The sequence below is a fragment of the Oncorhynchus tshawytscha genome, linkage group LG08 (assembly GCF_018296145.1).
Source record: "Oncorhynchus tshawytscha isolate Ot180627B linkage group LG08, Otsh_v2.0, whole genome shotgun sequence".
Classification (NCBI taxonomy): Eukaryota; Metazoa; Chordata; class Actinopteri; order Salmoniformes; family Salmonidae; genus Oncorhynchus; species Oncorhynchus tshawytscha.
This window is the reverse complement of record NC_056436.1, coordinates 18,729,832-18,752,078: the sequence shown is the minus strand read 5'-3', so window position 1 is coordinate 18,752,078 and position 22,247 is coordinate 18,729,832. Positions and strand designations below refer to the sequence as shown.

The window sequence follows — 22,247 nt, the reverse complement described above, 5'->3', positions numbered from 1 at the left end:
TCATTCCAAAATTATGGGCATTAATATGGAGTTGATCCCCCTTTGCTATTATAACAGCCTCCACTCTTCTGGGAAGGCTTTCCACTAGATGTTGGAACATTGCTGCAGGGAGTTGCTTCGATTCAGCCACATGAGCATTAGTGAGGTCGGGCACTGATTTTGAGTGATTAGGCCTGGCTCTCAGACTGCGTTCCAATTCATCCTAGAGGTGTTTGATGGGGTTGAGGTCAGGGCTCTGTGCAGGCCAGTCAGGTTGTTCCACACCAATCACGACAAAACATTTCTGTATGTATCACTTTGTGCACAGGGACATTGTCATGCTGAAACAGGAAAGGGCCTTCCCCAAGCTCCTGACAAACAATTATTGTGCTGACGTTGCTTCCAAAGACAGTTTGGAACTCGGTAGTGAGTGTTGCAACCGAGGACAGACGATTGTTACGCGCTTCAGCACTCTGCGGTCCCGTTCTGTGAGCTTGTGTGGCCTACCACTTCGCGGCTGAGCCATTGTTGCTCCTAGACATTTTGACTTAACAATAACAGCACTTACAGTTGACCGGGGCAGTTCTAGCAGGGCATAAATTTGACGAACTGACTTGTTGGAAAGGTGGCATCATATGACGGTGCCACATTGAAAGTCACTAAGATCTTCATTAAGGCCATTCTACTGCAAATATTTGTCTATGGAGATTGCATGGCTGTGTGCCTGATGTTATACACTTGTCATTAACGGGTGTGGCTGAAATAGCCGAATCCACTCATTTGAAGGGGTGTCCACATACTGTTGTATATATAGTGTATTTTTATGATCTTCTATTAGTAGATCAAATATTTGTGATTTCATTTATATCATGGATGATGCAACGTAGGACCATTTAACAATGCATGGCTATGTAATATGATTTCCCAGGTCATTCAAATGGAATAAGCTGGAAGAAAGAAACCTATTCAAAATCTTCAAATGTAATTTACTCGGACAGTTCTGCCAATTTCAAATGACACTGCAGATATAAAATGTTTCCCATCTACTTGAAAGGTACCATGTATACTGCTCAGGCCGGTGTGATATTCATCTACATGGCACGTTGTGGAGCAACGATATTACAGTATGTCTATTGTTTTATTCAGCTAGACATGTGGCAGTCAACCCTCCCAGTGTGTTCAGCTGCCTGGTTTATACTTTCCTGTAGGATATACATTTGTGGTTAAACAAACTGTGCTGCTTAGCGATGCCTACCACCCAGCCAAGCACTCCTTCTTGGTCTTCTCACTGAGGCCCAGCCAGGCAAAACGATCCAAAGTTTGGGGTTTTTCTCCCTCACAAAAAAAATGGTGGTTTTGGCTGATTGCATTGTTGCCTGTGTTTGTCTGGTAAAGATAAATACCAACTAGGCTTGGAGAGGAGTGGAGCAGTGTGGGCTGGGGGTTTGAACCCTCTCTCTCTCTCTCTCTCTCTCTCTCTCTCTTTATCTCTCTCTCTCTCCCTCCCTCGTTCTAACTCTCTCTCGCTCTTTCTATCTATCTATCTCTCTCTTTCTATCTATCTATCTCTCTCTCTCACTCTCCTCTCGCTCTCTCCTCTCTATCAGATTCCTTCACACTGCATGCAGCTGAGCTTAGGACCCAGGGCTGGGATAAAGACTGTCTTTGTTTGCCACTGAATGGCATTAGCCATGGGCTGCCTATGGGGAGGGAGGGAGGGAGGGAGGGAGGGAGGGAGGGAGGGAGGGAGGGAGGGAGGGAGGGAGGGAGAGAGGGAGGGAGGGAGGGATTATTCAACAAATGTCCAACTGAGAGTGGTTGTTAAAAAGAGAATAAAACAATATTTTGACCCTGATCATAGAATTTCAATCGAGAAGCTATTGTAAGGAGTTTAGATGTCCACTAACAAGTATTTTTTTCATAAATAAATCAAAGACCCTGCTGTTCCTTTTTTCTTTACCAATCTCTGGGCTGACTGGGCACTTCTTTGTCTATTGATCCTCTTGAGTTTCTCATTAGCACTTTGGAAATCTGTGTAATGCATCCTCTTTGGACAGAATGATGGAGGGAGGGACGGAGAGGGGAGGATTCCGTCTTGCCATCCACCTAGTGTTATCACTACTGTCTGCAGTTATGCCAGTGACAGAATTCCCATGGTTCCTTGGGCCACAGGTCAGAATTCACATTGTATGGGCCAATAGCATCCTACACTTCTCTTGACTCAACCTTTTCTCTGAATTCATGGTTCCCTGAATGATCACATTGTTTATCCAATTTGTTTGCTTCTTTTAAAGTTTTTTTTCGTCTTCTGTGTGTCTTTCATTAAACACAGAAAGATTCCACGCTAGATGAAATCTGGAACAGCCGGTGGAAATTCTCCTGGGTCTGTAGCTGACCCCAGAGTGACTGGGCACCTTGTTCTTTAACACTAAGAAGCAGAAAAAAAGAAACTCTTGACTCACTGGGAGCTCAATGTGAGCCTTCTATACCAGTTGTAAAATGGCTTATTCTTCTGGTCACCATGGTGACAATTAACAGTGTTTCAAGGCCTTTTGTTCCAGACCCGTTTGAGCAGAATTTTTTCAAACGGGGTGATTTTCATTACACACACTCACTCACTCAGTCACGCACGCACACACACACAAAACCCCACTCAACAACTTAGTGCTTCCATTTTTCAAAAACAGTCTAGAATTATATCTGAATCAAGGGTTTGATGTTTTATTTTTCCTCTTAAAGAACACACTGAATATTTCTTCCTGTTCTTTCATGGCTGGAGCTTGTCCATATATCAGAGAGACAGAGCCCCTCTCTCATCAGCTGCAGGGGCTCTCTCTCTCTCATCAGCTGTAGGGGCTCTCTCTCTCTCTCTCATCAGCTGTAGGGGCTCTCTCTCTCTCTCTCATCAGCTGCAGGGGCTCTCTCTCTCTCTCTCATCAGCTGCAGGGGCTCTCTCTCTCTCATCAGTTCTCTCTCTCTCATCAGCTGCAGGGGCTCTCTCTCTCTCTCTCATCAGCTGCAGGGGCTCTCTCTCTCTCTCTCATCAGCTGTAGGGGCTCTCTCTCTCTCTCTCATCAGCTACAGGGGCTCTCTCTCTCTCTCTCATCAGCTGCAGGGGCTCTCTCTCTCTCTCATCAGCTGCAGGGGCTCTCTCTCTCTCATCAGCTGTAGGGGCTCTCTCTCTCTCATGCAGCTGCAGGGGCTCTCTCTCTCTCTCTCATCAGCTGTAGGGGCTCTCTCTCTCTCTCTCATCAGCTGCAGGGGCTCTCTCTCTCATCAGCTGCAGGGCTCTCTCTCTCTCTCATCAGCTGCAGGGGCTCTCTCTCTCTCTCTCATCAGCTGCAGGGGCTCTCTCTCTCTCTCATCAGCTGCAGGGGCTCTCTCTCTCTCATCAGCTGCAGGGGCTCTCTCTCTCATCAGCTGCAGGGGCTCTCTCTCTCTCATCAGCTGCAGGGGCTCTCTCTCTCATCAGCTGCAGGGGCTCTCTCTCTCTCATCAGCTCAGGGGCTCTCTCTCTCTCATCAGCTGCAGGGGCTCTCTCTCTCATCAGTTCAGGGGCTCTCTCTCTCATCAGCTGCAGGGGCTCTCTCTCTCTCATCAGCTGCAGGGGCTCTCTCTCTCTCATCAGCTGCAGGGGCTCTCTCTCTCTCATCAGGGGCTGCAGGGGCTCTCTCTCTCTCATCAGTTACAGGGCTCTCTCTCTCATCAGCTGCAGGGCTCTCTCTCTCATCAGCTGCAGGGGCTCTCTCTCTCTCATCAGTTACAGGGCTCTCTCTCTCTCATCAGCTGCAGGGGCTCTCTCTCTCTCTCATCAGCTGCAGGGGCTGCAGGGGCTCTCTCTCTCTCATCAGCTGCAGGGGCTCTCTCTCTCTCATCAGCTGCAGGGGCTCTCTCCTCTCTCTCATCAGCTCTCTCTCTCATCAGCTGCAGGGGCTCTCTCTCTCATCAGCTGCAGGGGCTCTCTCTCATCAGCTGCTCTCATCAGCTGCAGGGGCTCTCTCTCTCTCATCAGCTGCAGGGGCAGTTCTCTCTCTCTCATCAGCTGCAGGGGCTCTCTCTCTCATCAGCTGCAGGGGCTCTCTCTCTCTCATCAGCTGCAGGGGCTCTCTCTCTCTCATCAGCTGCAGGGGCTCTCTCTCTCTCATCAGCTGCAGGGGCTCTCTCTCTCTCATCAGTTTCAGGGGCTCTCTCTCTCTCATCAGCTGCAGGGGCTCTCTCTCTCTCATCAGCTGCAGGGGCTCTCTCTCTCATCAGCTCTCTCTCTCATCAGTTCAGCTGCAGGGGCTCTCTCTCTCTCATCAGCTGCAGGGGCTCTCTCTCTCTCATCAGCTGCAGGGGCTCTCTCTCTCATCAGTTACAGGGGCTCTCTCTCTCATCAGCTGCAGGGGCTCTCTCTCTCTCATCAGCTGCAGGGGCTCTCTCTCTCTCATCAGCTGCAGGGGCTCTCTCTCTCATCAGTTGCAGGGGCTCTCTCTCTCTCATCAGCTGCAGGGGCTCTCTCTCTCTCATCAGCTGCAGGGCTCTCTCTCTCTCATCAGCTGCAGGGCTCTCTCAGTCATCAGCTGCAGGGGCTCTCTCTCTCTCATCAGCTGCAGGGGCTCTCTCTCTCTCATCAGTTTCAGGGGCTCTCTCTCTCTCATCAGCTGCAGGGCTCTCTCTCTCTCATCAGCTGCAGGGGCTCTCTCTCTCATCAGCTGCAGGGGCTCTCTCTCTCATCAGCTGCAGGGGCTCTCTCTCTCTCATCAGCTGCAGGGGCTCTCTCTCTCTCATCAGCTCTCTCTCTCATCAGCTGCAGGGGCTCTCTCTCTCTCTCTCATCAGCTGCAGGGGCTCTCTCTCTCTCATCAGCTGCAGGGGCTCTCTCTCTCTCATCAGTTTCATGGGCTCTCTCTCTCTCATCAGTCATCAGGGGCTCTGTCTCTCTCTCTCATCAGCTGCAGGGCTCTCTCTCTCTCATCAGTTTCATCAGTTACAGGGGCTCTCTCTCTCTCATCAGCTGCAGGGGCTCTCTCTCTCTCATCAGTTTCAGGGGCTCTCTCTCTCATCAGTTGCAGGGGCTCTCTCTCTCATCAGCTTCAGGGGCTCTCTCTCTCTCAGGGGCTCTCTCTCTCTCATCAGCTGCAGGGGCTCTCTCTCTCTCATCAGCTGCAGGGGCTCTCTCTCTCTCATCAGCTGCAGGGGCTCTCATCAGCTGCAGGGGCTCTCTCTCTCATCAGCTGCAGGGGCTCTCTCTCTCTCATCAGCTGCAGGGGCTCTTTCTCTCTCTCATCAGCTGCAGGGGCTCTCTCTCTCTCATCAGCTGCAGGGGCTCTCTCTCTCTCATCAGTTGCAGGGGCTCTCTCTCTCTCTCTCTCTCATCAATGGAGGGTTTCTCTCTCCTCCTCTCCTCTCCAGCCCGTCTTCCTCTCCTTTGACTCTGTCAACAGCAAATTGTAGATAGTGAGGATGTTGGCTTGGCACGACATCAATGAACGCCCCCCCGCCCCCAAATTGATGAAGTAATTATCATATTTGTTGGCTTTGTTGGTAAAAGAGATCATATTCCCTATAGAGGATTCTCTTGAGTCAATCTCTACCACCACAACATGCTATTTTGTCAGTTATTCCATTGCTAGGCTTTACAAGCATTGAGATTTACAAGCTTAGTATTTACAAGCACTGGAATGTGTGAATATTCTCATTTAATGTCATCTTTATGATTAATATGTGGTCATGTTTGACCTGTAAAGAATTTGGATTATGTTAAGATGTTAACTGAGTTTTCATTGTTCCTGGTTCATGGTGTATAAATTAATTTAAATATGGAGGCATCCAACTCACTTCATGGAGTCATACTTCTGTTGTCTCAACACATTACAGACTCTGAACAAACTTTAATTTAATAGATAAACATTTCATGCATTTTTGTAGATTCATCTTATGTATGACTGCATTCCTGCTGACATTTCCAGTCTTTTGTACTTACTCATTAATATGTGGAATGAATTAAAGTTTTGAATCCTTGATGATTTTTTTCTCATCTTTTTACTACGTGACTATTTTTTTGGAGAGCACACAGTTATATTCCATTGCCCCCACCCCCCCCCGCCCCGACTCCCACCCCCAACCCCAACCCCACCCCCACTCCCACCCCCACTGACACTATACACCTGTAAATCTAATTTAGACATTTTTTCCCTAAAACTCTTGTCTTAACCTAGCATCAAGTCTTAAAACCTGTCTAGGACACACGTTCCACTCCTCTCCCAGACCCCCCCTCCAATACAGCAAATGAAAGATAAACATCTTGTTAATCTACCCATCGTGTCCAATTTTTAAAAATGTTTTACAGTGAAAATACAACATATATTTATGTTAGATCACCACCAAATCCAAAAAAACACAGCCATTTTTCCCAGCCAAAGATAGTGACAAAAGCAGAATTAGAGATAAAATTCATCACTAACCTTTGATAATCTTCATCAGATGACACTCATATGACATCATGTTACACAATACATTTATGTTTTGTTCGATAATATGCATATTTATATCCACAAATCTCGGTTTACATTGAAGCCATGTTCAGAAATGCCTCAAATATCCAGAGTAATTACAGAGAGCCACGTCATATAACAGAAATACTCATCATAAACTTTGATGAAAGATACATGTTTTACATATAATTAAAGATACACTTGTTCTTAATGCAACTGCTGTGTCAGATTTTTTTTAAGCGTTACGAAAAAAGCATACCATGCAATAATCTAAAACGACGCTAAGACGTAACAATATTTCTCCGCCATGTTGGAGTCAACAGAAATCCAAAATTACATCATAAATATTCCCTTACCTTTGATGATCTTTCATCAGAATGCAGTGCCAGGAATCCTAGTTCCACAATAAATAATTGTTTTGTTCGATAATGTCCATTACTAGTGTCCAATTAGCTGCTTTTGCTAGCACGGTTAGTTCACATGTCCAAAAGCTGCCACTGGTCCAGGCGAACTCGGACGAAAACTTCAAAAAGTTATATTCCAGGTCGAATAAACTGGTCAAACTAAGTAGAGAATCAATCTTCGGGATGTTATTTACATATATATCCAATAACGTTCCAACCGGAGCATTCGTTTTTGTCTACAGAGTCATGGAACGCAGGCGATATCAACAGTAATGTGCGCAACCAGGAACTGGCATTCTGCCAGACCACTGACTCATTCCCCTCCCATCCGGTCATATTTCACACTAGAGGCTTCATTCCACGTTCTACTGGCTGTTTACATCTAGTGGAAGGCGTAGGAAGTGTGAACATATCCATATGTTGTTTGGATGTGAATAGGCGATGACTGGAAATTCGACCAGCCCCAGAATTTCCACTTCCTGTTTGGAAATTTGCCTGCCCTATGAGTTCTGTTATACTCACAGACATAATTCAAACAGTTTTAGAAACTTCAGATTGTTTTATATCCAATAGTAATAATAATATGCATATATTAGCATCTAGGACAGAGTAGGATGCAGTTCACTATGGGCACGCAATTAATCCAAAGTGAAAATGCTGCCCCCTATCCCTAACAGGTTTTAAAGCTGTGCTCTTGAATGTTGTGCACAGGTGTACTATATTACTTTGTCCTGTGATCCTACCAAAGCTATTTCACAACTTTATTTAAGGTATGCAGAACCTTGGCTATTCTAGCGTTGACACAGGCTGGGGGCTGTAACTCACCAGTGCATTCAGTGTATTTGATCAAAGATCCTTCTCAGCATTAATCTCCCAGTTCTGGATCTCATGCATTTGAATCACTTATCTACTTTATTCTCCTGCAATGTTTTGACTTTCCATCAATGGTGTGCCATTTTTAAACCCAAGAAGAGTCCTGAAATCAATATTTGCTGACATTTCCTGATAGTTAGACAGTAACACATGTACTTTTACAGGTGGCGCTATTAAACATCAGAAAGGGATGGATAACTTTAGAGGAAGTGATACAGTCACCATGAAAAAAAAAGTATGAAAAATGGTTCCTGGACTGAGGACAGTTAGAAAATATTAAAATGTGACTGGGCTGTAATGATAAATGACAACCGAAAACTAGAATCAAGTAGCTATTGATGCAGAAAATGAAATGGGAGGGAAGACTGAGAAATTAACCAAAAAGAAGTGAGATTGAAGAGCTTCGATTTTCATACTGTTACAGTAAGCTTTTCCTCAGCAATTTAACTGAAAATGTCAGTTTTTAAACATATTCCATTCTATGTATAGTAGTATCTACACAAAATGTGAGTTCTGTCCAATTACATTGCTGTTGAAAGAATGTATTACTGATGTCCTTCTCTGAAGAAGTTCCTTGTTGGTGTATATACACAAACACAATGTAGGTTTCCATCCAATTGGCGACAGATTTTCATGCAAATATTCAAAAATCTGCATAAAAACAAAATGCTCATTTTCCCACTAGAGATGTTTTCATCACATGTATTTGTGGTGTCTAAAAGGCAGTTTGTGATGACTTAGTGCACATACATTTCACAGTTAAACTCCCATGTACTGAGTACAAAATACAAGTTAAATGGGTTTCCATCACATTTTCAACACTTCTGATGGTTTTGACACTGAACATGTTGCATTATCTAGAAAATGTGTCCTGTCTGGTCTTGGCACGTGTCCTCCAGCCAACAGCTCAATCGCAGATACAGTGCAGGTATAGCCTACATGATGAGATGATTATGGACGAAAGAGTGAGATTATTTTTATTTCTCAAAAGGAAGCCAAGTATTGATCATCATGTCATCAGAATAAGACCTTAGATATTTATGGGAAAGGAGCATCAGGCTCATCACTTTGCACTTTCACCACCCTGTGAAGTTCATTGGAACTTATTTCATATGTAGTCTAATAAACTGCATGCTTTCGCAATGGGAGGACCACACAACAAATCATCGAGTGACTCCAAGTTTACTTCGATGTGATGGTTATTGTATCAATATTTTCACATGAAGGCATTTCCACCGCCATTTTTCGCATCATCTAGCGTATTTTGTTTTGTCGACATTTGGAAAGTTTACCAACAAAATCAGGCCTGTCGTGACGTTTTTCATCCGACATGTAGCTACTGTACTATATACCGTTGAAGTCAGAAGTTTACATACACCTTAGCCAAATACATTTAACTCAGTTTTTCACAATTCCTGACATTTAAACCTAGTAAAAATTCCCTGTCTTAGGTCAGTTAGGATCAACACTTTATTTTAAGAATGTGAAATGTCAGAATAATAGTAGAGAGTGATTTATTTCAGCTTTTATTTCTTTCATCACATTCCCAGTGGGTCAGAAGTTTATATACACTCAATTAGTATTTGGTAGCATTACCTTTAAATTGTTTAACTTGGGTCAAATGTTTCGGGTAGCCTTCCACAAGCTTCCCACAATAAGTTGGGTGAATTTTGGCCCATTCCTCCTGACACAGTTGGTGTAACTGAGTCAGGTTTGTAGGCCTCCTTGCTCGCACACGCTTTTTCAGTTCTGCCCATACATTTTCTATAGGATTGAGGTCAGGGCTTTGTGATTGCCACTCCAATACCTTGACTTTGTTGTTCTTAAGCCATTTTACCACAAATTTGGAAGTATGCTTGGGGTCATTGTCCATTTGGAAGACCCATTTGCAACCAAGCTTTAACTTCCTGACTGATGTCTTGAGCTGTTGCTTCAATATATCCACATCATTTTCCTACCTCATGATGCCATCTATTTTGTGAAGTGCACCAGTCCCTCCTGCAGCAAAGAACCCCCACAACATGATGCTGCCACCACCGTGCTTCACGGTTGGGATGGTGTTCTTCGGCTTGCAAGCCTCCCCCTCTTTCCTCCAAACATAACGATGGTCATTATGGCCCAACAGTTCTATTTTTGTTTCATCAGACCAGAGGCCATTTCTCCAAAAAGTACGATATTTGTCCCCATGTGCAGTTGCAAACCGTAGTCTGGCTTTTTATGGCGGTTTTGGCGCAGTGGCTTCTTCCTTGCGGAGCGGCCTTTCAGGTTATGTCCATGTGAGACTCGTTTTACTGTGGATATAGATACTTTTGTACCTGTTTCCTCCAGCATTTCACAAGGTTCATTTGCTGTTGTTCTGGGATTCTGATAAACAATTGTTAAAAAATGACTTGTGTCATGCACAAAGTAGACGTCCTAACTGACTTGCCAAAACTATGGTTTGTTAACAAGAAATTTGTGGAGTGTTTGAAAAACGAGTTTTAATGACTCCAACCTATATGTAAACTTCAGACTGTATAAGGCTGGATGGAGACCTGCTTACAGACGCAGAGTTAAACACACACATTCTCAGTTTATGGCACAAAATATCAGCGTTTGTATTCATATAAATGTTTGTTTGCCTTTTTGTGCAGCAGGGGGGCTGCATTGTTCACCAGTGTAATGGTTGACATCATCAGTGCTGTGTTCACCAGTGTAATGGATGACATAGTCAGTGCTGTGTTCACCAGTGTAATGGATGACATCGTCAGTGCTGTGTTCACCAGTGTAATGGATGACATTGTCAGTGCTGTGTTCACCAGTGTAATGGATGACATCGTCAGTGCTGTGTTCACCAGTGTAATGGATGACATTGTCAGTGCTGTGTTCACCAGTGTAATGGATGACATAGTCAGTGCTGTGTTCACCAGTGTAATGGATGACATCGTCAGTGCTGTGTTCACCAGTGTAGTGGATGACATCGTCAGTGCTGTGTTCACCAGTGTAATGGATGACATACTCAGTGCTGTGTTCACCAGTGTAATGGATGACATCGTCAGTGCTGTGTTCACCAGTGTAGTGGATGACATCGTCAGTGCTGTGTTCACCAGTGTAGTGGATGACATCGTCAGTGCTGTGTTCACCAGTGTAATGGATGACATAGTCAGTGCTGTGTTCACCAGTGTAGTGGATGACATAGTCAGTGTTGTGGATCTTGAGCAACTCTGCTCTACAGTATGTACTGTAGTGTGCAGACAATGTCTCAGCCATGTCTCTTTCATGTGTCTGTCCCCAGGGGAACAGTGTGGAGATGAGGATGTGGCTCCCTAAGAAGACACACCTCCTGGGCTGGGCCGAGAGCCTGCGGAGGAGCGGAGCACAGCTGCCCCCAGACTTCCACGAGCGAGTCAATGCCATGACACACAAATGGGACCAGCTACAGGTGAACACACACACACAGTACCTCTATTGCACCTCTTCCTCTACTGTTAATGCACCAGATAAAGAAAAGAGTGAGATTGTTTTTATTTGTCAAAAGGCAGCCAAGTATGGGGCGGCAGGTAGCGTTGGGCCAGTAACCGAAAGGTTGCTAGATCGAATCCCCGAGCTGACAAGGTAAAGATCTGTCATTCTGCCCCTGAACAAGGTCGTCATTGTAAATAAGAATTTGTTCTTAACTGACTTTCCTAGTTAAATAAAGGTTAAATAAATGAAAAATGAAAAAGGGGACAGAATGGGTCAACATGATGATATGACCTCTTTCTGCCTGCATAAATAAAACAGTTGATCAGCCTGTCCACCCAGTCAGTTCTGTTTAGACTCCCGTGCACTAATGCAGGTCAATATCCCACCTAAGAACCTGGTTGCATTCCAAATGGCAGCCTATTTCCTATGTAGTACACTACCATAGGGCTCTGGTCAAAAGTAGTGCACTAAATAGGGAATAGGGAGCCATTTGGGACATTACCTTTCTCTTTCTTAGCAGGGAACCCTATGGAGATTTAGCTGGCTAGCAGCTCAATTGAATTGAGTAAATTAGGGTAAACCCTGGCTGCTACACCTTTGAAATGATGAACAGGCCTGGGGCTCCTTCTCCCACCCCCAAACCCTGTTATCTATGCAAGACATACACAATACAAATCAGGCATCACCAAATGCAGTACAGTAGGTGCCCTGCCTTGTATACCCCCCCACCATCCACCCCCCTGTTTAGAGGGGGGCAGCTCATCTTTATACCCAAGATTGGATCTCAGCCAGGAAAGCAGGAGATGGTATCGGATCGGAGACGCCTGACTGCTCTAGTCTTGATGATCCTGTTAATGGTACGACATGGATGGCTTGTTGATCCTTATCAGACCGACTGGGATTCAACTGTGCATTGCTCTTGTAGGCTAATTTTAGGTTAATCTCTGCTCATCTAATCTCTAAACATGAAAAATATGATTGCCACTCTCAATTAGCAGGGCATGTTCCTGTTCTAGCACTGGTCTCAGCAGCCTCTCTCTCCTCCCAGCCATGTCCTCTCTCTCCTCCCATCCATGTCCCTCTCTCTCTCCTCCACCCATGTCCTCTCTCTCTCCTCCCAGCCATGTCCTCTCTCTCCTCCCATCCATGTCCTCTCTCTCTCCTCCACCCATGTCCTCTCTCTCTCCTCCCAGCCATGTCCTCTCTCTCCTCCCATCCATGTCCTCTCTCTCCTCCCAGCCATGTCCTCTCTCTCTCTCCTCCACCCATGTCCTCTCTCTCCTCCACCCATGTCCTCTCTCCTCCCAGCCATGTCTCTCTCTCTCCTCCACCCATGTCCTCTCTCTCTCCTCCCAGCCATGTCCTCTCTCTCCTCCCATCCATGTCCTCTCTCTCCTCCCATCCATGTCCTCTCTCTCTCCTCCCACCCATGTCCTCTCTCTCCTCCCAGCCATGTCCTCTCTCTCCTCCCATCCATGTCCTCTCTCTCCTCCCATCCATGTCCTCTCTCTCCTCCCATCCATCTCTCCTCCCATCCATGTCCTCTCTCTCTCCTCCCATCCATTTCCTCTCTCTCCTCCCATCCATGTCCTCTCTCTCTCCTCCACCCATGTCCTCTCTCTCCTCGTACCCATGTCCTCTCTCTCCTCCCATCCATGTCCTCTCTCTCTCCTCCAATCCATGTCCTCTCTCTCCTCCATTTCATGTCCTCTCTCTCCTCCAATCCATGTCCTCTCTCTCTCCTCCCACCCATGTCCCTCTCTCTCTCCTCCCACCCATGTCCTCTCTCTCCTCCCACCCATGTCCTCTCTCTCTCCTCCCACCCATGTCCTGTCTCCCTCTTCCCACCCATGTCCTCTCTCTCCTCCCACCCATGTCCTCTCACTCTCCTCCCACCCATGTCCTCTCTCTCTCCTCCCACCCATTTCCTCTCTCTCTCTCCTCCCACCCATGTCCTCTCTCTCCTCCCACCCATGTCCTCTCACTCTCCTCCCACCCATGTCCTCTCTCTCTCCTCCCACCCATTTCCTCTCTCTCTCTCCACCCACTCATGTCCTCTCACTCTCCTCCCACCCTCCCACCCATGTCCTCTCTCTCCTCCCACCCATGTCCTCTCTCTCTCTCCTCCCACCCATGTCCTCTCTCTCTCTCCTTTCATCCATGCCCTCTCTCTCTCTCCTTTCATCCATGAACTCTCTCTCTCTTCCCATCCATGCCCTCTCGCTCTCTCCTCGCATCCATGCCCTCTCTCTCTCTTCCCATCCATGCCCTCTCTCTCTCTCCTCTCATCCATGCCCTCTCTCTCTCTCCTCTCATCCATGCCCTCTCTCTCTCCTCTCATCCATGCTCTCTCTCTCTCCTTCCATCCATGTACTCTCTCTCCCTGGGATTGACATGCTCAGATGTTACAATGTCTATTTTCAAGATGCCAACAATGCAAACAAACATACCTGGTGTTTACTCCACTGCATATGTAACATTAACACAAGTACATGGACCTGTAATGATGCATACGCTCACCTGAAAGAAGTTAGTGTGTCTGTATGTGTGTGTGTTTTTGTCTGTGTGTGTGGGGGGGTTTGATTCAGCTTGACTGTACATATTATTATCCATACAGTAGCTAAATAGATGCTGTCTGGAAATTCAGCAAAAAGCAAACAAGTTCTCTTTTCCACCACATCAATCAGCGGTGAATAAAGTGCTGTTACGTTTCACCAAATGAATGTGTGAGTTTGAACAAATTTCTGTTTCGTGAAAGAATATTTCTTTGGTCTGTGATGAGTGGCATCGGGTGGATAGCTGTGGTGAGTGGCATCGGGTGGATAGTTGTGGTGAGTGGCATCGGGTGGATAGCTGTGATGGAATGGCAGTGGTGCGGAGAGTTTAATCTGGGAATTTCTGCTCCCTGCACTGCACATTACGCCGTCTCAATTGCATATTAAACAACCCTATCAAGTCAGGCATTGGCATCTGCTGTTCTGACACAAATTATGAATTAAATGTCCTCTGTCATATATATTGATAAAGACATTGTCTGATGTGTTCTGCTTATGAAGAATATATGAAGGCAAACTGTTCCAGAACTAAATAAAGTGGCAATACATTCGTTTTTTTGTTTCCCTGACCCTCCAAGGGCATTTGGTTTCCTCTCTCTGTCTCTCACTCTCTCTGTCTCTCTCTCTGTCTCGGTCTCTTTCTCTCTCTAGGTCTCTCTCTCTCTCTAGGTCTCTCTCTCTCTCTGTCTCTCACTCTCTCTCTGTCTCTTTCTCTCTGTCTCTCTCTCTCTGTCTCACTCTCTCTCTGTCTCTGTCTCGGTCTCTCTCTGTCTCTGTCTCGGTCTCTCTCTGTCTCTGTCTCTCACTCTCTCTCTGTCTCTTTCTCTCTGTCTCTCTCTCTCTGTCTCACTCTCTCTCTGTCTCTGTCTCGGTCTCTCTCTGTCTCTGTCTCTCACTCTCTCTCTGTCCCTGTCTCTGTCTCTGTCTCTCTCTCTCTGTCTCTGTCTCTCACTCTCACTCTCTCTCTGTCTCTCTCTCTGTCTATGTCTCTGTCTCTCTCTCTGTCTCTGTCTCTCACTCTCTCTCTGTCTCTCTCTCTGTCTATGTCTCTCACTCTCTCTCTGTCTCTCTCTCTGTCTCTGTCTCTCACTCTCTCTCTGTCTCTCTCTCTGTCTATGTCTCTGTCTCTCTCTCTGTCTCTGTCTCTCACTCTCTCTGTCTCTCTCTCTGTCTCTGTCTCTCTCTCTCACTCTCTATCATGCTGAATCGTTCTGTTCGTCACTGGGCAAAAACAATGGCTATATCTGGAGTCCACTGAGTTCTTTCAAATGATTATTATTCAAACGAGGAGAGAAGAGGAGACAGACAAAGGGAACAGAGAAAGAGAGTGAATGAGTAGGGAAGGATATTTTGTTGTTAAGGGAGGGAACATATTTTAAGTTCTTTGCTGGTAGACACAGACTTCACTAAGTCACCAAAGGACACTTATGGGGTTTTGTGGAGCAGATTATCAAAGTAGAATGCTAGTGGAATCAATACAGAAATTCCCAGACAGTGGAATTGTTTATGGATATGCATGACTCATATCATCTTATTGACAATATCTGAAAGCTACGAGTTCTGTCCTGTTTCTTATTTCCTAGTTCACATCACAACTATAATATCAAGTGCGAATGTGTTTCTTTTTGGTTTCATTTACTCTTCCCATACGGTGGTCAAACTTTTCAGGAAAGGCTATCCAAGCACCTTTTTCTCACAGTGACTCTAAAACATGCAAGTCAACCCAATCTAGTAATTAAGATTTAGTTTGGCATTAACACTTCTACTAACACGTTCTCTGACTGCAGCACAGGTGTGTTAACTAATAAAGAAGGAGCCATAATGGAGGATCAACACAGTGTTTAATTGATGCAGCCAGCGATCTAGCCCCAAAATGGCCACTGACTCACTCACACATAATCACATCTGTTTCCATTACAGATTCTTGTAAAACATCCACCACACAGCAGCGACACAAAGAACTGACAATTACACCAACCAGTGTGTGTATTAATTGGATAATGGAGTGTTTTGCCACTCCACAATTGGCCTCCTCTGCGTACAGAGTTCAATCCCACAAAGTGTGTGTGTGTGCTTGTGTGTGTGTGTGTGTCTCACACTTTGGCTCCAAAAGTAGCTGTACGCAGCGTGGTGCTGTTTACTCTTCTATAGAAGGAGGGAAAATTGCTCAGCGGAGACCTATTTGGGAAATCATTGGGGGGTATATGTGCTTCTGATTGTTTGTTACTCAACAAACACTTAGATGTTTTCCTGTAAATTGTGTTATTTCTTTCTGAGTGATTCTCTGAGCGGCAATGCTGAATATTCAGATGTACAACTGACTAGGTATTCCCCTTTCTCTTTCTATATGCAGTACGCCAAATACATTCACAATTAGCTGTCTTTAGAATGTACCAATACAAATGAGGGTTGTATCAGCAGTGTTTGAGACTTAATAGTAACAACATATTCACATTTATTCTGTTGTTGAAATGGTTCGACTTGATGAGCTTTTTGCTAGAATGTCCACATTGCCAAGGGGGAAGGATGTATCAAGCAGAGAGCTTTCAGATCCCAATAATGTTGTAGTATTTTTCCCACCTGCTGTCAGTAAATTGATCATACAGTATATGTAAATCAACAGTACTCTGTCTCTGACATGATTGTCCTCTTGTTCCATGGTCTCTAATCTTCCCTCCTTGATTCTCTCTTCTTGGTCTCCTCAGAAGATCCTGGGGGAGTCGGTGGGGAGCACCAGTCAGTCCCAGGAGCCTCGCTCTGCCCTGTCCCCCCACACCAGCAGCCTGCTGGGCCAGCTGGAAAGCAGGATCAAGGATCTGAAGGTGTGGCTGAGAGACACCGAGCTCTACATCTTCAACTCCTGTCTGAGACAGGACACAGAGCAGGACCTGCAGGTTTCCACCCAGCTGCAGCACTTCAAGGTAGAGACTGGCCACTGCACATACGCACACACAAACCCACATCCAGAGTAGATGAAGGCCCCCCAGGCATAACACTGTCATAACACTACTACTGAGCTGGTTCTAACTGTCACCTGCTCTGGGCTCTAGGGACAGCTAGAGAGACACTGACTACTGGGCAGAAAGACCAAATGGGAAATGATACAGATATCAGGTTATCAAATAAAAAAGTATGAAATACTATCAAATATGTCTTTGAGTGTCTGGGTTTTACTTCAAGTACAGTAATACTGTATATGTAATTAAATAAATACTGGAGAAAAGAAAGCTGTTTTAAAGCTAGTAAATCTGTACGAAACTATTATTTGACTTTAAAAAGCTGGAGGAATGACACAGGATATTAATCAGACCAAGTCAAAACACAGCTAGTAGAGTTAATTGCCTTTATCCCGCTGACTGACTTTGACCGTTAGAGAGAAGGACCTTTAAATATATACAGAGTTGACGCTGAGAGAAATAACTCTTTATAAAATAATACTTTTCTTTTGATAAGACTCTGCACAGAGGGTAAGAATTGGTTTCTTGGGAAAAAGCCAGGGGGAAATTATTATAAATATTGATAACTGCAATTCTAATGGACAGAAGATCCATGGCACTAAATAGAAAAAGCACATCAAATATTAAATAAATAAAAAATAGGTGCGTTTAATGATCATCTATCTGTTTTGTCAGTTCTGCTATAAATGGATTCAATATCCAGACTTGGCCCCATTACAGTTGGGCTGAACACAGCCTATCAGGAGACAGAACTCAGTCAGTCATTCAGTCAGGTATATACTGGTCAGTTCTGTAGTTCTTTAGACTAGACTACTCTAGACCCACTGGAAGGACCCCAGTCACATCCACTTTATAACCTTCTCCTTGAAAAGAGAGGGAAACCTGGCAGGATAATGAAGAGGACACAGCAGCTAATATCTTATGAATAACACCCATTCATCCGCACTAATGTGAGACAGCAAACACATAACCTCAACGTGATTATAATACTATCAATAAGGGCATTTCTCATTAGTCAAACAGTCAATGTAATGGCGGCTATTCAGACTCGTCAGATATCAGATGTATGATGAAGAATGAAGGCGTCGGGCAGGTTTAGTCCGGCTAGTCAGCCGGGTTTCTGTGTGTGTCACCTGTCTGCTCCCCATTAACGCCTGATGAGGAAGGTTTGGCGTGAAGTTCTGTACTCAGACAGCCCCACTGTTAGCACTTGGTAAAGAACAGAAGTATCTTACTCCTTATCATGGAGAAAATATTGATATTATATCTCGGTTGTCACATTTTATTAGCTGGATGCCAGCCAGCCGGCCACAGCCTAGCCGTTGTATCAGCTCAGAGCAGGGGCTGGGCTGTAGGGAGATGGTCAGTCACAGAGGAGAGGTGGAGGGGGCAGATGAACCCAGACCAGGCGGGGAGATTGGGCCTGACCCCCCAGGAGAGGCCTGGGACCCATGTTGGCTTCTAGATCAAAAAACAAAGTAGAAACTGACATAAGAGCTGATATCTCTAAATCTATGCTGGCATCTCACTGCTCTCAGAGGTTGGAGGAGATAGGGGGAGGTCACTGCAGTCTGTCCAACAGAGAAAACCCCCACTTTGAACAAGTCAGTAATCCATTTCTCTAGTAGAAAAAGACTAAAAATAGAAATGAGGTTCTGGTGAGATTGAATAAATGGGATGGTTTGATTCTTGCTGCGCGGGCCAAAGTTTGACCTCAATGAAAATGGGGCTTCTTACGGGGAGAGATTAAAATGAATTAGATATCTTTGGTTGAGATGGTAGGAGGAAGGAATTCAATGTGATCAAGTATGCGGGAGGAGATAATTGTGGAATAGAACATTCTACATCTTCCTCAGTGACACATTATCAATGTAATCCTTTTTAAAGCATTTTATGAGGGAGGATGTTTGGTTTGTGGGCAAAATACAAATCCCATTATGCCAGAGCTTGGCATGTAATATGTGAGAATATTTCCTAACTGACAGGCAATATTTAACCTTCAAAAGGAAGAAGTAATATGGTTAAGAGACAGACAGTGGTGGGAGAAAGGTATTATAAAATGGAAGGTGTGAAGTATGCAGCAGTCTAAATTGAACTGCCCCCCCCCACACACACACACAGAGAGAGCAGTCCAGACACAATAGAGCCTCATTTTAAATGTAGCCCCCCCCTCTAGGAAGTCTGGGATACCATATCTGAAAAACCTTTCAATTCAATTAAACAGGGGTTATAATATAGGTACATTATGAAAACCTCTTCTACTGGTTTCTCATTAATGCTGCTGTGTGTATACTAACAGTGGAAGGGAAGGCTGGATGTTGAGATGCTGTATTGGCTCGCTGGTGAATCTTGCTTGGTTTGCTTGTATTGAGACATCTTCCATTCACCTGGAGCATGATTACTCGTCGTCCTACAACATCTTCAACCACACTAACAACAAGGGTATTTAGATAATATAGTGGCTATGCCATTACACTTATTGAATTGGGATTCCATGGTAGTATAAAATGGTGCTGGTTATCATTAGAAACCTCCAAACTTCACTTACATAATGAATGTTCCAATGATGTATTAGTGTAGCTTTTAGCCAACGATTTATGTCAGAACAGATAGGAATCAACAGGGGGGCATTTAGTTAGGATTTTTAAATGATGTTATACACCCCTCCCCCCTAACTATCAGTCTATTACCCAAGCTAATTCCCTGACAGACACCCAGGTGTCTTCCTAATGTTGTATGAGTTGTTTAGGAGAGAGAGAGAGAGAAAGAGAAAGACAGAGAGAGAGAGAGACTGATAGAGAGAGAGAAAGACAGAGAGAGAGACTGATAGAGAAAGAGAAAGACAGAGAACGAGAGAAAAAGACCGAGAGAGAGAGAAAGACAGAGAGAGAGACTGATAGAGAGAGAGAAAGACAGAGAGAGAGAGAGAAAGACAGAGAGAGAGACTGATAGAGAAAGAGAAAGACAGAGAGAGAGACTGATAGAGAAAGAGAAAGACAGAGAGAGAGACTGATAGAGAGAGAGAAAGACAGAGAGAGAGACTGATAGAGAAAGAGAAAAACACAGAGAGATTGATAGAGAGAGAGAAAGACAGAGAGAGAGACGGAGAGAGAGAGAGAGAGAGAGAAAGATAGAGAGAGAAAGACAGAGAGAGAGACAGAGATAGAGAGAGAGAGAGAGAGAGAGAGAAAGAGAAGAGGAGGGATGAACGTTAGAAGTTGTAAGTGACAGAAACAAATGGAGCTGGAGGCACTGAGTCTGAGCTATGGGAATATGTGTGTGGGAACAAGAATTCATTACACTCATTTGCGATAACAAGTGCTTGTGATTTTAATTGACTTAATCAACAAATGGAATTAAACTGAGATTTGTAATTAATGGTAATTGATTGAATATCCACTGGGTCACTGTCAGAGTTAAATCCCCATTTCTGGTACTTTCTACTGGAGGGCTTCTAGTTCATCCTTGGCGTCTCCATCTTGTCCACTTTATTAAAAATGGACAGATTAACAAAATAAAGGAGATAAGGAGGAGTATTGATCTGTTACAGAACAACAAAATACATTCTGCGACGTACACTCTGATCAAAACGACAAGAGAACACAATGTCTCCACTAGTCTGGCTGTAACATGTTGCTATTTTGAGGTCTCTTTCATTTTTATAATGTCATATCATGGAGTAGTATTTCTCTCTGACACTTCAAGTGGATTGCATTTTGGGAAATGTAACATAAATCTTACTGTACACCTGTTTTTACTGTATGGAAAGAGGATGAATCGAGACAGATACTTAGGTCTCTATTTCACTGTGCTGTTATTTGCCTGGGGTTACTGTAATTACTGTACATGCTCTCCCACATGAAAAAATGATATAGTATAATATGATATAAATACTATAGTATTCACTGTAATGTTTTTGCTGACTTTACTGTAGTATTCACTGTAGTATTTTTGCGGATTTAGTATACTGTAGTATTTACTGTAGTCTTTACAGTTAACTATAGTATCAATACAATAGCAAAGAAAACTGTAGTATATACTATAGTAATGAATGTAGTGTTTTTGCAGACTGTAGTATACCATAGTATTTATTGTAGTGTTTTTGCAGACCTTACTGTATTATTTACTATAGTGTTTTTGTTTTATTATCTTTAACATAGAAAATGAGACTTTCTCCTTCAGGAAACCTACTGGAGAAATAATGAAAGAGCACGTTTTCTGTAACATGTAGGTAGGTAGGCCTGGGGTCTGAACGGACAGTTCAGAGCTTCTGCTCTTCTCTGTAGTGAACACAATATATGTGTGATAAAGCGCGTCTCGGTGAGAGGTGTAGGAGTCAGGCGCAGGAGAGCAGGGATTTTTCATTGAGAAGCGTGTTTAATGTAGAGATCTGTACTCATAGTCCACCAATACAAAATTGGCCCAGATGAATGTCCAAACAACGCGCTCGAAGGAAAACAAACTCGTGTCAGTACACGGAGGAACAACCACAGTTCCGACACTACATACACATACGTCAATGCGAAAACAATAAACCGCATAGAATACTGAACGCTAAGACTCACAAGCTTAATCCTGCACGAATTACGGCAGGTAACAGGTGCCCTATATACCCACAGAAATCAAAGCAATTGAAACCAGGTGTGAAAAAGGAACACAGACAAAACAACCAGAAAAAGAAAAAGGGATCGGTAGCGGCTAGTAGACCGGCGACGCCGAGCGCCGCCCGAACAGGGAGAGGAGTTACCTTCGGTAGAAGTCGTGACAATATGGTCTATAATTGGCATGTAGGTTGTCATTTATGGGTGGCACAAATTGTGATATGGGGGAGGGGAATGGGTATATGCAAATATAATATTTTTTTACTTTAGTTTATTTAGTAAATATTTTCTAAACTATATTTTCTTAAAACTGCCTTGTTGGTTAAGGGTTGTATTCGTGTTGTGTGTTGTATTCGGTGCATGTGACAAATACGATTTGATTTGATCAGGCCTTTGATAAAACACGGTGATAGGATACGGTGATAGAACACGGTGATACGGTGATAGAACACAGTGATAGAACACAGTGATAGAACACAGTGATACGGTGATAGAACACAGTAATAGAACACGGTGATACGGTGATAGAACACAGTGATAGAACACAGTGATACGGTGATAGAACACAGTAATAGAACACGGTGATACGGTGATAGAACACAGTGATAGAACACGGTGATACGGTGATAGAACACAGTGATAGAACACAGTGATAGAACACAGTGATACGGTGATAGAACACAGTAATAGAACACGGTGATACGGTGATAGAACACAGTGATAGAACACAGTGATACGGTGATAGAACACAGTAATAGAACACAGTGATACGGTGATAGAACACAGTGATAGAACACAGTGATAGAACACGGTGATACGGTGATAGAACACAGTGATAGAACACAGTGATACGGTGATAGAACACAGTGATAGAACACAGTGATACGGTGATAGAACACGGTGATACGGTGATAGAGCACAGTGATAGAACACAGTGATACGGTGATAGAACACAGTGA

The 22,247-nt window shown here is 44.3% G+C and overlaps 1 protein-coding gene across 1 annotated transcript in view; it reads left to right on the top strand.

Moving 5' to 3' along the window:
- LOC112256836 (A-kinase anchor protein 6-like) overlaps positions 1–22,247 on the top strand; it is a 234,614-nt gene that overhangs the window by 187,595 nt on the left and 24,772 nt on the right. The window contains exons 10-11 of the mRNA XM_024430376.2: positions 11,006–11,152; positions 16,436–16,651. Of these exons, the coding sequence (XP_024286144.1) occupies positions 11,006–11,152; positions 16,436–16,651 (363 nt within the window). The remainder of the gene's footprint in view (positions 1–11,005; positions 11,153–16,435; positions 16,652–22,247) is intronic.